The sequence below is a fragment of the Rhinoraja longicauda genome, chromosome 15, assembly GCF_053455715.1.
Source record: "Rhinoraja longicauda isolate Sanriku21f chromosome 15, sRhiLon1.1, whole genome shotgun sequence".
Lineage (NCBI taxonomy): Eukaryota > Metazoa > Chordata > Chondrichthyes > Rajiformes > Arhynchobatidae > Rhinoraja > Rhinoraja longicauda.
This window is the reverse complement of record NC_135967.1, coordinates 16,360,001-16,376,513: the sequence shown is the minus strand read 5'-3', so window position 1 is coordinate 16,376,513 and position 16,513 is coordinate 16,360,001. Positions and strand designations below refer to the sequence as shown.

Sequence of the window (16,513 nt, the reverse complement as noted above, 5' to 3'; positions counted from 1 at the left end):
CAGGAGGCTGAGGGGGTAATCTTATTGAGGTGTACAAGATCATGAGGGGCATGGATAAAGTGAAGGTTTACAGTCTTTTCTCTGTGGTAGAGGATTCTGAAACTAGAGGGCACAGGTTGAAGGTGAAAGGCGAGAGATTTAAGAGGGATCTCAGGGGCAACTTTTTCACTCGGAGGGTAATCCGCATCTGGAATTAGCTGCCGGAGGAAGCTATAGAAGTATATATAATTATAATTTTTTTAAGACATTTGGACACGTGTATGGATGAGAAGGGTATCGAGAGAGATGGGCCAAATGCAGGCAAATGGAACCAACCCAGAATGCTATCCTGGTTGGCTTGCACAAGATGGGCTGAAGAGCCTGTTTCTGTGCTATGCAACTCTATGGCACTAACAGAAATATTGCAGCAACTATAACTAACTGGATACAAGTCTGTGTAAAGGTGTTATCTGAAAACATAGAACGTAGAATCATACAGAATAGGAACATTCCTTTCTTAGGTCACCATCAGTATTTTGGGGGGATATTCCTATATATTATAATCATATGCATTTGGATATATATTGATGTGTTGACTCTTGCATCATAACTCATGTCTGTATCTATTTGGCTGCACATGGACTCTTTCCGATTAAACCCTGCCTGTTCATATGTTTGTCTATACCCTTAAATATTGATGCTAATATAGTAAAGGAAATTGGTGTTAATTTGATGAAATTTACAAGAAATGTTTAATATTCACATTTGTAACCTTGAGGCTGAACAAAGACAGCAATTTGGTTTGCTACCCCAACTAATTGTTTTAAAACGTTCAAATTATGCAAGTATTATATTTTTTAACATATGGTCCCAAAACATATTTAAGAAATCATTACAATGTTCCATTTTTGTGAAAATATATCTGTTGTGAATGGCGTTTTAAATTGCTTTTTTCATTTGATGAAAATTTTGTTCTGTGTAAGTGTTTCTATTTATCTGTGCTTAAATCCAAACATAACTCATTTGTGTTTCCAAGACATTATAACTCCAGTCACACTTGCAAGATAATCTTCTACTTGGCCATATCTCTGGTTATTATTTTAGCCGAACAGGCCCATTGAAAATAATAGATAACTGTGCAGCCATGAGTATCAACATCTACACAATCCCTTGGGTAATTCCAAAGTATTTGTGCTTTGTTATGAGCCCAAAGCTGAAGCTTAAGGAGAACAAAGGGCATTGTCAAATTTATCAAGTGTTCAGCTAAAGGATTTAGTTTCCACCAACCAACTTTCTTTCCTAAACATGCAAAGGATCTGGATCAGTTGGAAAGATTTTCCGGCTGTATATATATGATATGATATGATATGATGGTCCAAGGAATTTCCAAATGAAATTTAACTCGGACAAGTATGAGTTATTGCACTTTGGTATGTCAAACCAGGGCAGGACTTACACCATACATGGTTGAGCCCTGGAGAGTGTTGTGGAACAGAGGGATCTGGGAGAACAGGTGCATAGTTCCCTGACAGTGACGACTCAGGTGGACAGGATGGTGATGAAGGCACAATATTATACAATTTTTGTATAATTTGGATAAAAATCGATGTTGACAACAAATGAAATAAATCTGTTTTTTCAATAGCATTCAGTTGCGTTCTCTCTTTTCTGACACAAAACTTTAGTTTAGATCTCAAACCTGCAACTAAATATCAGACTTTTAAAACAAAAAAGAATTACTTTCGCTACCATGATGTATCTGGTTTCATCCATCTGACCAAGTTGTCACTGAGATTTACTGCATGGAAGGAGAATATTTGGCCATACCTGTTCCCCAAAGGAGCGTCCTAATTGGTCCCGTTCCTCTGCTTTCTCACCAATCCCTGTAATCTAACTTCCTTTCAAATTTTGCATAAAAATGCTACATTTGTTTTGAACAACTTTCTGAGATTACATGGCCAACGCTAGGCTCTGACCAATCGGCTGATTGATCTAAGTTGCAAGAGGACCCCGATCGTTCAATCCCCAGATGAGCCCTTCTTTACATGGATAGGAACGGTTTAGAGGGATATGGACCATACCAGATAAACAGGACTAGCCTTCAATGAGGCACTTTGGTCGGCATTGATGAGTTGGACCGAAGGGCCTATTTCCATTGTATCATTCTAAAAGGAGTCGGTAACACTTGGTTCCAGACCTGAAACATTAACTGCTTCTCTTTCCATAGATGCTGCCTGATCTACTGAGTGATTCCAGCATTTTGTGATTGTATTATTGGTAAAACAGGTCACAAGAGTGCTTGTTCTAACCATTTGTATCAAAAAGCTTTTTACCTGCCAAGGAAGATTTCTTATGAACATAGTAACGGAACATGAACTACAGCAAAGTAAAAGTAGTGGAAAGGAGGGATGGTCATAGTTCACATTGCTAACAACAGCATAGTCAAATGAGGTGATGTGAGAGGAATATAGGATTGCATTTATTTTAAAGTAAGTGATGGTGGTAATGAATATGGGAATATGATATGATATCACAGAGTCCTGCTTGAGAGGTGGATAAGACTGGCAATTCAATGACCCTGGACAGAATCTTCAGATACACAAGAGGAGGTGGCCTTGTAACATTAATCTAAGAGTCCATTATAGCAACGAGGATTCATTTTGCTGAAGGTAAATTAATGCATTTTGGAAACAAAAAGGGAGAACGATCACACAGCTGGGGATATATTACAGGCATCCAAATATTCTGTAAGGACCATAACACCATAAGACAATAAACATAGGAGCATAATTAGATGATTCTGCCCATCGAGTCTACTCTGCCATTCTATCATAGTGGATCTATTTTTCCCTCTCAAAATCATTCTCTTGCCTTTTCCCCGCAACCATCGATGCCCTTACTAATCAAGCATTCTGCTTTAAAAATACTAAATGACGGCCTCCACTGCCATATTTTGCAATGAATTCCACAGATTCACCACCCTCTGGCTAAAGAATTTCCTCCCCAACTTCATTCTGAAAGTATGTCCTTTTATTCTGAAGCTATGTCCTCTGATGCTAAACTCTCCCATTATAATAGAGGAAGAGGTACACAGGCACATCATCGGGACTGGCAACATTTGAAATACATTTCATTCTTCGAGGTGAAACAGCTGAAATGGGTGGAGAACAGACCCTCCGGGTCACACGAAGCTTGTGACACTTACTGTAACTACTGCCTTCCTCCTTCGTTCCATCGATCACACCATCGGGTTGCAGCTGCAGGTGGTAACCTTGCCTGCTGTACAACTTTGTTATGATGCCTTTGAGCTGAGGCTCTGAAATGGAAAGTGAAATCTCCATTAGACAGATGCAGGCACGGGGAGTAAAACACAGTTCACTGCAGCACGCATTCAGAGCTTTGCTTGGAGTCAGAGTCATCGAGTGATACAGTGTGGAAACAGGCCCTTCAGCCCAACTTGCCCATACCGGCCAACCTGTCCCAGTTATAGCAGTCCCACCTGCCTGCACTTGTTCCATATCCCTCCAAACCTGTCCTATCCATGCACCTGCCTAACTGTTTCTTAAATGGTGGGATTTTCCCATCCTCAACTACCTCATCTGGCAGCTTGTTCCACACACCCACCACCCTTTGTGTGATTGTTACCCCTCAGATTCCTTTAAATCTTTTCCCCTTCACCTTGAACCTATTGCCTCTGGTCCTCAATTCCCCTACTCTGGGCACGAGACTCTGTGCATTTACCCGATCTATTACTCTTGTCATTTTGTACACCTCTATAAAATCATCCCGCATCCTCCTGTGCTCCAAGGAATCGAGACCCAGCCTACTCAACCTCTCCCTATAGCTCACACCCTTCTTCTCCATTCCAAAGCCCAATATCCCTGGAATGTAAACAGAAGGACACAGAGTTTCCACTGGGGTGGATCGACAGAATTATAGCATTGAAATTTATATGCTTCCAATCTTTTGCAGAAGAATCAGTAAAAGTCACAAAATCTACATGCGCACACAGTTGAATTCGGCTGAAATTTCTGCGGAAGATATCAAGTGCCCTATCATGTAACTCTTTAAAGGAGTGCATGGACCACTCTTTAAACAGTGCCCGGGGGTGTGAAGAAACCCCTCATTATATTTAATAGTGAACATGCACCTGGCTCTCTCCTTTGATGGATGCTACGTTACTAGAATATATGCTTTTCCCATGAGAAACCTACCTTTCAGGCATTCAGTGAGTAGCAGTTTCTTCATAAGAGGCTCAGAGCCCACGGGGGAACATGTTCATCAAAGCATAAAAATGGAGCGTAACCATCTCCACTTTTATCGTTGCATTCATAAAAACTGATACCGGGGGTTCTGCAGCCTCTGGGAAAGATTCCAGTGCGAGAACATTGCTCCCACATAAAATGCTCATTTATTCCACTCAAACGATTTTATATATGAATTTAAAAACACCCTGCTAATTGGTCAAATGCCTCCCTATTCTGTCAGTGTGGCTGGAACGACCCATGACTGATGACATCCCATGTCCATGCCAAGAGGACCACCCGATAGGTGGGCCAGAAGTTCCATCCCATGCCCACCCCTAATGGGTCCCCTCTGACTGAGATCCCATCAGACAGGGAGCTGCACCTAGAAGCTACCAAAGCAGATGACACAAAAGACATTCAGACAAATATATCGACAGGAAGAGTTTAGAGGACTATGGCCTGAATGCAGGGACTAGCCCAACATGGTTGGCATGCACAAAGTGGGCCGAAGGCCTGTTGCCATGCTGTACAGCTCTGAGATACTTCTCACCAACCAGAGTTCACTCTTCCCTTCTCATCACCAGTGATTCCAATTAAATCTTCAATACTCCTCCCTCCCCAAACATAAGAATCAGAACTCTGCTTTCAGTGTTATTTTAACCCATGGTGGGCTGAAAGAGGATTTATTTGCCAACTTTAAACTGCCATCTATGCTGGAATTACATCCCGGATTCACGAAAAACGGAATATCAGTTCATCTTCTTCAGCAGGCTAGCACTGAGTTGCCACCCAGCTTCCAGCCACAGGAGCGATAGATTAATGAGCAGACTGATGTGAGGACAGCAGGAACCAGTGAGCAACAAACATTTACCACCCTATCCCACTAGAGACACAGAGAATGCACTTCAACACATCATATCCTCCAGACCTCCATGTCCTCCGCAGATGCCGCCTGACAAAGTGCTGGAGTAAGTCTGCAGGTCAATGGTTCTTCATTCATTGATAAAGAAGCATTGAACCATTGACCTACTGAGTTACTCAAGCATTTTGTGTTCTACATTCAGCCTATTTGGTCCTTGACAAGGTCTAATGGAAGCAATCCATCAGGAATGCGGATTAACCTGGTAGCAAAAGTAGCATGTGCTACGGGCCCCGCATTTTCGAGGGTCCCGCACAGTCCAGGCCCCTCACTAGCTTAATCCATCTGACTGCCATCGGTCCCAGCCCTCTCTCTATATTTCCCTGCGATTTATTACCACCCCCACACACTGAAGGGTCTAAAGAAAGGTCCCGCCAAGAAACATCACCTATCCATGTTCTCCAGAGATGCTGCCTGGCCCGCTGAGTTACTCCAGCACTTTGTGTCCGTTTTTCTGTAAACCAGCACCTGCAGTTCCTTGTTTCCACGCGCACACAACGGACCCCTTTGACTCTCTAAACCACACTGAGGACTAACTCAAATCATTAACGTCTTGGGGACTGACTGGGAGGAAACCGGAGCATCAACTCAGGCGGTCAGGGGGAGAACGTGCAAACTCCACACGGGCAGCACCCGAGGTCAGAATTGAACCGGGTCCCTGGAGCCGGCCCGTGGGGTAGCGGCGTCCACTGCCGGCAGCTGGTGGGCGAACCACGAGGCTTGTGTGCTCTCCCGGCGGAACACAGCGGATCACAGCACAGCTACTGACCCGGGCTGAGATCCGTGTGTGGGCTCCTCTGGGGGGGGGGGGGGGGGTCACGGTCTCGGGCTGGCGGGGCTCGGGGGTGTCGCTGCCTGGAACCCGCGGTAACTTCGGGGACAAGACCCGGTAACCCTCAAGAGGGTCCTTTGCTCCCCCCGCGGTCATGCGTCTCCCCTCTTCACCCTCTCCTCTCCTCTTCTCCCTCTCCTCACACTCTCCTCTCCTCTCTTCTCCCTCTCCTCCCTCTCATCTCTCCCCCCTCTCCTCTTCTCCCTCTCATCTCTCCCCCCTCTCCTCTTCTCCCTCTCATCTCTTTCCCCCTCTCCTCTTCTCCCTCTCCTCTCTTCTCCCTCTCCTCCCTCTCATCTCTCCCCCCTCTCCTCTTCTCCCTCTCCTCTCTTCTCCCTCTCTTCCCCCTCTCCTCTCCTCTCTTCCCTCTCTCCTCTCCTCCCCCTCTCCTCTCATCTCTTCCCCCTCTCCACTTCTCCCTCTCCTCTCTTCTCCCTCTCTTCCTCCTCCTCTCCTCTCCTCTCCTCTCCTCTCCTCTCCTCTCCTCTCCTCTCCTCTCCTCTCCTCTCCTCTCCTCTCCTCTCCTCTCCTCTCCACCGTTATAGCCGCGCCAGTCCCGGGTACAAGCCGCCAGCCACTGAGCCCCTGCAAGAGGCACATACCCGGCCCGGGGGTGGGTGGGTGGGGGTCGTGCACGGTCCGGGCAGGGGTCTCCCACTGCGATTCCCGGCGCTCAGCACACACCGTGGGGTCGGGAGCAATACAAACCTGCTCGCCTCCGGCGTCGCTTCTTCAAGCCGAAGATCCTGACTTTGGAAAAGACGGCGAACCAGTTCTTCTCGCAGATGGGTTTGGTCTCACTCGGACTGCTGATCCTCCGGGTGGGTATACCACGCTCCCTGCGCTCCCTGGCTAACCGCCTCTGCCTGATCAGGGAACTGGCGATCGCTGCAGCCATGGTCACCGGTCGGCGGGCGGGCAAGGGAACAGTTTCAAACTCGGGCGAGCGGCGAGAGGAGAGCGACTGTGGTCTGTGAATCAATCTCCAAGCCACCAGTCACCATGGCCTCGCCACTGAAGCCGGGGTCGGTGTGTAGCGGGAGGCTACGGCTCACTGGGAAGCGGCGCCGACTTGCTGCGATTCAACAGTGTTGGACCGACAGGGAGCCATCGCCGGGTCGCGTCGGGAAGTCCGAGACAACTAACTCTGCGCCGCTCCTTCCTCTCCAAACACCTGTTCAAGCGGCTGCCGGCTGCCTGCCCCTCTCTCTCTGCCCCTGGGCGAGTGTCACCCTCTCCTGCGCCACTCACAGGGAGCCTCTCTACCAGTAGCCTCGTCCCAGCCCAAGATGGTCTGTGTTCATCAGAGCCGATAATAAATGTCTTCTCTCTTTCTCACACACACACACACACACACACACACACACACACGTGTGTAAACACCAACCGCAGTACTGGCGTCAGACTCACAACGCTTGCGATTGAGCGGAGAGGCATCTAGATCTCAGGGACTTGGCCAGTGTGACAGAGCGCCCCGCCAGACACAACGTGCCCCTCGTCTCAGCCCCGGCATTTGTATGCAGCACACACAGCCCAGCCTGCGACTGAGGTGAACGCCGGCTCAGCGCTCGCTCCCACCCAGACGGTGCGAGCCCTCAGTGCAAACCATCGCTAATTCTGGGTCTCTATGCCCTGCCAACTTCAACCCGCTCCCAGTGAAATCAACACAACCAACCCGACAGAGCCCAGCGTCGCTCCCTAATATTAAACCTTCCACTCTGCGTACACCCGGGAGGGTTGTGGTGAGGGTGCAGAGGAGGCTTGTGGAGCTTCAGGTGTGGAGGTGTTGGCCCGGTCTCCCAGAAGCTGAGAAGGATAAGGGGAGATTTTTTTATGGGCTTCAAAAATCAGAGTTTTTTTTTACGTGATAACACAAAGTGTTGTGACCGGAGGGCACAACAAGATCTAGCGGAAAGATAATAAAACACAAAGTGTTGGAGGAACAGCATCTGTGGACAGGAGATAGACAGAAGATGGTTGAGATCAGGACCCTTCTTCAGACTCGCTTCATCAATGCAGCCTGAAGAAGGGTCCCGACCTGAAACATCTGTCTATTCCCTCCACGGATGCTGCCTGGCCCGCTGGGTTTCTCCAGCACTTTGTGTTTTGCACAAGATTCCAACATCTGCACATCTTTGTGTCACTAATAGGAAGGCAGCATTTACATTTTAAACTGACGTGCGGTGATCTGGAGTGTGTGGTCCGGTTACCCGTACACACACTTGGCCGGTGCCGTGCAGTATTTCAATTTTCATCCATGGGTAAGAAGTCCAATCACGTTTCTAACATTGAAAAAAACTCATTTACTTTTAACTTTTCCCTTTCGGATGTAAGGTGATAAAGCTGAATCGTGAACTCTGTTTCATTCCCCACTGATGCTGTCTGATTTGCTGAGTATTTTCTACTTATCATTGACACATACTAGAGAGAGAGAGAGAGAGTTTCTGGACCCCCAGAGGCTGTTCCCAGGTCGCCAGGTACTAGTTAAAACGTGCAACACCACAGACCATGCAATGAGGGTCTTGAACAAAGACACCATCGGAAGCCCTCAATACCTTGTGATCCATACAGGTATGAATGATCTGCGCACCCTACGCCATGGCACTGCTGGGGCAATAAAGAGGATGGCAGTAAAGGCCAGTAAGGAATTCCCTGATTCGAAGATCGTGATCTCTACCCTGCTGCCCAGGACGGACACCCCACCCCCATGTGATCCACAACACCAACATGGAGATCAGCAGAGGATGTGCCGCCCTCCCTAACGTCCAAGTGGCCCACCACCCAACCATCGGTACATGGGACCTCCATGACGGAATACATCTAAACAGACAGGGGGTGAGGGCCTTTGCAAAGAACCTTAAAGATACTGCCCTGGGACGCAACCTTCCCACCCCCTCAAACAATGGGAATCCAAGAGGCCAAACCAGATTCCCTCCCCCTCACTACCTCCGGACCACCCCCCAAACTGCGAGGAGACACAACAGTCCAGCATGGGCCGCCATTGCCCCCGGCCCACCTCCTCAGCCACAGCCGCCGACCACCCCGGAGATGGGAGAGATCAGGAAGCTACTGCACGCCCTGTGCTCCCAACTCTTGTGGTAAAACAAAACCAACACATATATATAATACAGTCCCTCCCGAGTGACTGAAAAAAGGAAAAAAGCATAAGATTGCATTGAATTAGTATTGTTAATATTGTTGATATTACTATTAATATTGTTGATATTGCTATTTTTAATATTGTTATTATTACTAGGTGGCAGTCCGAACCTGCCTTACCACGGCATACCAAATTTTACCTAAAATTTTACCTAACATTCCCCATTTATAGAAAAAATTGGTGTTTTTACACTTGTCCCACAAAATGGGTTTTTGTTTTTCTCCAAAGAGAAAAAAGAAAGATATATAAGTAAAAATAAATGAGTTCATTCCATATAAGCTGCTGGAATATCCAGGGTCTCTACTCCTCAACCTTCGGGATGAAGACTAGGAACCCTGACTTCCTAAAGCTCATAGAAGATACTGATATAATGATATTAACAGAAACATGGCACCGAAAGGATACGTTTACTCACTGCCCCTCAAGGTATCATGAAGTCATGGTGCCCTCAGTAAAAATTACTAATATACATAAGGGCAGAACTTCCAGGGGTGTCTTGGTGTGGTACAAGGGAGAACTAGCCACATTACATCAATAAAACAGGGGAAATCACATATATGGCTGAAACTAGATAAAGAAATTGGAATAACTGAGGTAGATACATATCTATGTGCTGTCTATGGAATCACCATACTTTGAGGAGGATCTATTTGAAACTCTCCACACGGAAATCAACCATTTCCAGGCCCAGGGAAATGTGCTACTATGTGGGGACTTGAATGCAAGGACTGGATGTGAACCCGATTTCATAGACCCACAGGGCAACAACCATGTGTTCGGTCAAACCCCCTTGTACGTCACACCAACCATCACCAACCGGAACAACCTTGACTGTGAAATAAATAAAAGTGGCAGAGAGGTAGTGCATCTCTGTCGAGCCTTGGGCCTATATATAGTTAATGGTAGGTTCAGAGGGGACTCGATGGGGAGCTTCACATATTCCGCAGCTCTTGGGTCTAGCATGGTGGACTATGCAATCACTGATATGGACCCCTGCACTATCAGTGCATTCACTGTTAGGCAGCAGTCCCCTCTCTCAGACCATAGCCAAATCAACGTATACCTAAAATTCTCTGCTCAAATTAAAGACGTAAAAAGGAAGCCCAGTAAGCTCCATAAACTAAATCAGACATACAGATGGACTCCAGACAGTGGAGATAAATTCATCATGGCCCTGAACTCACCCGATCTCACCAATAAAATATCGAAATTTAAGACAAACCCATATGAGACTACCAGAGATGGTGTAAACATGGCCATAAATGACATTAATATGATCTTTCACAAGGCAGCAATCAAAGCTGACCTTGTAAAACAGAAGAGAAAAATCATCAAAAAACACAACCATGAAAAATGGTTTGACTACGAGTGCAAAAATGTCAGAAAACATCTGAGGAAAATATCAAATCAAAAACACCGCCAACCAAACAATTCGGACTTACGTATTAGATATAGTGAAACCCTTAAAAGATATAAACACACTATTAGGAACAAAAAACAAAACTACACCCATCAAAGACTTGAAGAAATTGAAGACTCCATAAATCAAAACAAATTCTGGGAAATGTGGAATAACCTGGGCACAACAAAACCACAAATATTACCAACTCAAGATGGTGATACCTGGAGAGCATATTTCAAAGATCTGTATAAAGATATTCCAAGAAATAAAATAAACTCAAACTACTCTTATATAAGAGAAAAACTCCAAACATTAGAAACAACAATTAAAGACTATCAAAACCCTCTCGACTTCCCAATCACTCCAGAAGAATTGGCCATAAAAATAAAATCTCTCCACTCAAAGAAAGCTTGTGGTCCAGACAGCATTAAAAATGAAATGCTTAAATATAGCACTCCGGAGATGCAGAACATAATGCTTAGGCTGTTCAACATCATATTACGTTCAGGTTATTTTCCCAATACTTGGTGTCAAGGGCTTATTTCGCCCATTTATAAGAGTGGAAACAAATCAGATCCAAACAATTATCGTGGCATCTGTGTCAGTAGCTGCCTAGGGAAGTTATTCTGCAGTATTATAAATAACAGAATGCAGGATTTCCTTAGCAAATATAATATTCTCAGTAAATTCAAATTGGCTTCCTTCCAAAACACCGCACCACTGACCATATCTATACTCTTCACACTCTCATTGGAAAACATATACATCAAGCAAAAAAAGGAAAAATATTTGCGTTTTATTGACTTTAAGAAAGCATTTGACTCTATTTGGCACGAAGGGCTTTATTACAAACTTCTCCATTGTGGTATAGGAGGAAATGTATATGACCTTATTAAATCAATGTATTTGAATAATAAATGTGGTGTCAAAATTGGGGACGAATGCACTGATCTCTTCACCCAGAGAAGAGGCGTCCGGCAAGGCTGCAATCTGAATCCAACACTGTTTAATGTGTATATAAACGATTTGGCAGTAAAGTTGGACCAGAGCACAGCGCCGGGCCTCTGTCTTCTGGACGGAGAGGTAAAATCCCTGCTTTATGCGGATGACTTAGTTCTGTTGTCTCCCACAGAACAGGGACTGCAGCAACAGTTAGACCTACTCGATGAGTACTACCAAAATTGGGCCCTGGCAGTAAATCTAAAGAAAACCAATATCATGATTTTTCAAAAAAGACCCAGATGTCAGGAAGACAAATACCAATTCACTCTCAATGGTATCATTATCGAACACACTATGAGCTACACTTACCTTGGTCTAACTATTGCAGCATCAGGGAGCTTTAGCATGGCAGTGAATGCACTAAAAGAGAAAGCTCGAAGAGCCCTGTATGCAATAAAAAGAAGATTCCACAACATCCAAATTCCAATTAAAATCTGGCTTAAAATATTTGACAGTGTAATTCAGCCCATTGCGCTTTATGGTAGTGAAGTATGGGGTCCACTCAGTCACCACAGCTATACTAAATGGGAAAAACACACAACAGAGGCCCTACATGCGGAGTTTTGTCGGAACATCCTCCGCATCCAAAGGAAAACACCAACAAACGCATGTAGGGCGGAATTAGGTAGATACCCACTGATAATAAATATCCAGAAACGAGCACTAAACTTTTGGAATCACCTTAAATCTAGTCCCCCAGACACCCTCCAGTTCAAAGCCCTCCAAACCCAAGAGGGGAACCCAGAAAAGAGCTCCCTGTGTCAGTTGGTATTGAAACTCACTACTCCTACTCAGTTAAACCTTGACCAGTCTCAGATCAACACTGCTTTCCAATCACCAGTTAGAGTGAACCAAATTATTAAACAATGCAAAGAAATCTATTTGGAACATTGGGATAAAGTAACTAAAAGCCAAAGCAGACTAGAGTGCTACCTTGCCCTAAAAAGAGATTATAAATTGGCAAACTATCTCTCAACTGTTAGAGACATAAAGCAGAGACAGACCCTCACCAAGTACAGGTTAAGCGACCATCATTTGGCAGTTGAAAAAGGAAGACAGAAGAGATCTTGGCAACCAAGAGAAAATAGAATATGCGGTCACTGCTTGACAGATGAGGTTGAAACAGAGATGCACTTCCTCTTAAAATGTAAAAAATTCGATAAAATAAGAAAAATATATCTTGAAAAACTCAGTCTGGCGACCCCAGATTTTAAAGAGCTAGACGATATATCAAAACTAAGAATAATCCTTGGCGAAGGAAATACGGCACATCTTGGCGCACAATACATAACAGCATGCCACACCCTGAGGGACCAACATGTACACACACTCACACACACACAGAGACACAATACGTAACAGCACGCCACAACCTGAGGGACCAACATGTACACACACTCACACACACAGAGGCACAATACGTAACAGCATGCCACACCCTGAGAGACAGTGAATGACCAACATGTACACATACACTCATACATAAATTGACACTAAGGAAATTAATATCAAGCTACTAAACTTGCCACCTTGCTGTACTGTTTGCAACTGCAAGAACGAGTAGCAATCGATAAAAGGCTATAAATGTATTGCATAAATATATATATATATATATGTACATGTACAGGGCTATAGATGCTGCCTGTCCCGCTGAATTACTCTAACATTTGTTGTCTGACACACAGATAAACATCATCAGTAAAAACAAAGAACTGCAGATGGTGGTTTACACAAAAATACACAAAGTACTGGAGTAACTCAGCGGGTCAGGCAGAATCTCTGGACCCGTAAAGGCACAGGGACTCTGTGTCCTTTAAAATATCGCCAGTGCCGTCTCCACTTGTCTTTAATCACTAGAGCGCGCCCAACTTTCTGGAAACATGTGAGCTTTAATAAATTGTGTAGTTTCCATTATAGTATGTATTTTTATTTTTCAAAAACATTTAATTACTTTCTTTAATGTAACTATGTTTTGAATCACATTATCCTCCAATGGGCAGTATCCTAATTCCTACCGCACATCCTTTTCCACATCCATTTCTTTTCTCCCTCAATCATTACTCAAACCTATTGTTAAACGTTGGCGTTATCTCTGCTTCAATCAGCGACTCTAGCAGTGCCTTCAACAGCTTCTCGACACTCTATGTGGAAAAGGTGCTCTCCTTCGGTGTAAATCCTTTGCACAGAATTTCATCTTGTAGGTATTCCCTCAAATATTGAATTCATTCATCTCCATTAATCTGTCTCAGCCCATCATATCACCCCTCAATCTCTACCGTTTCTCTAAATAAATTTGTCAAGGAATTGAGATCAGGCGTTCAAACAACAGCCATGACCATCATTACACGTTGTCTGACTTCAAGAGTTGAGTGTTTAATTGTCAGATGTACTGGCAATGCATTCATGAAATTCCTACTTGATGCAGTTTACAGGCCTATAAACTGAATAAGACACAGACAAATATATAATAATCAATAATACAATAAATTAAGAACTGTAATATAATGTAACCATAATAGTGCAGAACAAAAGTCCATAGTGCAACCAAAGACACAGTTCATGAAAGATCATAGCAGTTATCCCTTCTGATTGACCAGCTTTTAAAAGACACTTGGACAGGTACATACATGTATAAGAAAGGTTTGGAGGGATATGGGCCAAATGCAGTCAAGTGGGACTAGTGTAAATAGGACATCTTGGTCAGCATGGATAAGTTGGGCTGAGCGGCCTGTTTCTGTGCTGAATGACTCATTGACTCTTTGACTCTTTTCCTCCATCACTCTACGACTCTTTGACTCTATGACCATGACTCTAGGATTCTATGACTATGACTCTAGGACTGTAGGACCATGACTCATATCATATCATATCATATCATATCATATCATATCATATCATATCATATATCATATCATATCATATCATATCATATCATATCATATCATATCATATCATATCATATCATCATATCATATCATATCATATCATATCATATCATATCATATCATATCATATCATATATATACAGCCGGAAACAGGCCTTTTCGGCCCACCAAGTCCGTGCCGCCCAGCGATCCCCGCACATTAACACACAACAGGGACAATTTTTACATTTACCCAGCCAATTTACCTACATACCTGTACGTTTTTGGACTCTTGGACTCTAATTCTATGACACAATCACTTTGACTCTTTGATTATAACTTTTTGACTCTATGACTCTTTAACTCTTTGGCTCTATGATTCTGACTAACTCTGACTCTAGGACTATGACTATGATTCGATGACTATGAATATTTGATTCTTTGACTCTATGACTCTTTGGCTTTTTGACTCTGACTCTATGACTCTATGACGGATTCTGACTCTAGGACTCTATGACTATGGCTTCATGACTATGAATATTTGATTCTTTGAATCTTTGACTCTAAATGGAAAATTGCTCAAGGTTGGAAACTCTTCCTCTGAGAGCAAACAACCAATGAATGATCAATGATGGAGCCCTCCCCCAAATGATATGGATCTTCTAGCAAGTGATTCAAGAACACGATTAACTTATTGGTGTTATATCCGTTTCGAGGGTGCTGTAATTGAAAGAGAGCGATCTGAGTTAAAAAAAAATTGGATCAGTTTGATTGATGGTCTGAATCAATTATATCAACCTGAAATAACAACAATCCTGCTGAAAATACAGGCCTGAGAATAACAGGCAAAAATCAATGGGTTTGTGTTTCAAGCAGAGACCTCATCATTCACTAAAGAGAGGAAGGGAGTTGGGCTTTCATTCATCAGTGCACTCTGTCTGCACACACACAGGTTTAACACTTTCTTTGGTAAATGTACAATTAATTTTATTTCACAACTCGGGACAACAAATGTAAATCTTGAAGATAATACGATGAAAGTCCAGTATCTGGAGCTCTGGAAATAGGAGACCATTTATGTCCTCTGCATTCATAAACCACAAGGCCAGTATCGGCAACTCAAATGACCAGGAATGAAGGATAGACAATAGACAATAGGTGCAGGAGTAGGCCATTCGGCCCTTCGAGCCAGCACCGCCATTCAATGTGATCATGGCTGATCATTCTCAATCAGTACCCCGTTCCTGCCTTCTCCCCATACCCGCTGACTCCTCTATCCTGACTGCCCAGTTGATCATGGGTATTGATCTCCCCACCATCAAAGGGATCTATAGGAGACGCTATGTCAAAAGGCACCCAGCATCGCCAAAGACCGACACCACACACTCATTTCACCGCTATCATTGGGAAGAAAGTACAGGGGTTTGAAAACTGTGTCCACCATGTTCAAGAGCAGCTTACGCCCAACAACGACCAGGCTCTTGAACACTACACAGCACTAACCACAACCATGAACAATGGACTCCACTGAGTTCCACTGAAGACTATGTTTTACACTAGTTTGGGGGTTATTAATTTCTTGAATGTTTTAAACTATATATTATCTGTGTATGGCAAGTAAGGATTTCATTGTTCCATTGTCAGTTCATATGACAATTAACTACTCTAGCATCTTGATTCACTTCATGGACGATGCACTGGAAGCCATTTGCAAGATAAGTTCATATGTCATAGGAGCAGGATTTGGCCATTCAGCCCATCGAGTTTACTCTGCCATTCAATCATGAAGGAGCCAATGCACAGTCAGAAGCTACCCCGAAACACATTGTGGCCTTCAGGTGATGTGCCTGTCGTGTCGTTGTTTAGTAGATAAGTGTTGGCATGGACACAGTGAGAACCTCCTCAACTATTTACTGGATATGAAACTTGAGACAATAAACCTCAGAGGGAAGACCAGATGATGCAGCACTCTCTCAGTACTATAACCACCTAGACTGGTGCTTGAATCTGTAATCACAGTGCAGTCCACTGAACTGCAGCTGATAGTCATTGATATTATAAACAGAGCAATACATCAACATGAGAAGTGAACAGGTATCATAGAAATG

The 16,513-nt window shown here is 44.1% G+C and overlaps 1 protein-coding gene across 7 annotated transcripts in view; it reads right to left on the bottom strand.

Annotated features, from left to right (window-relative positions):
* The window catches only part of fgf13a (fibroblast growth factor 13a), a 288,256-nt gene that overhangs the window by 75,249 nt on the left and 196,494 nt on the right, over positions 1-16,513 (bottom strand). For 6 of the 7 annotated variants that reach the window (XM_078412229.1, XM_078412230.1, XM_078412228.1 and 3 more), the window contains one exon: positions 3,185-3,295. In XM_078412229.1, the coding sequence (XP_078268355.1) occupies positions 3,185-3,295 (111 nt within the window). Of the gene's footprint in view, positions 1-3,184; positions 3,296-6,685; positions 7,368-16,513 lie in introns of those variants that run through there. The other variant, XM_078412231.1, reaches the window with a different exon arrangement.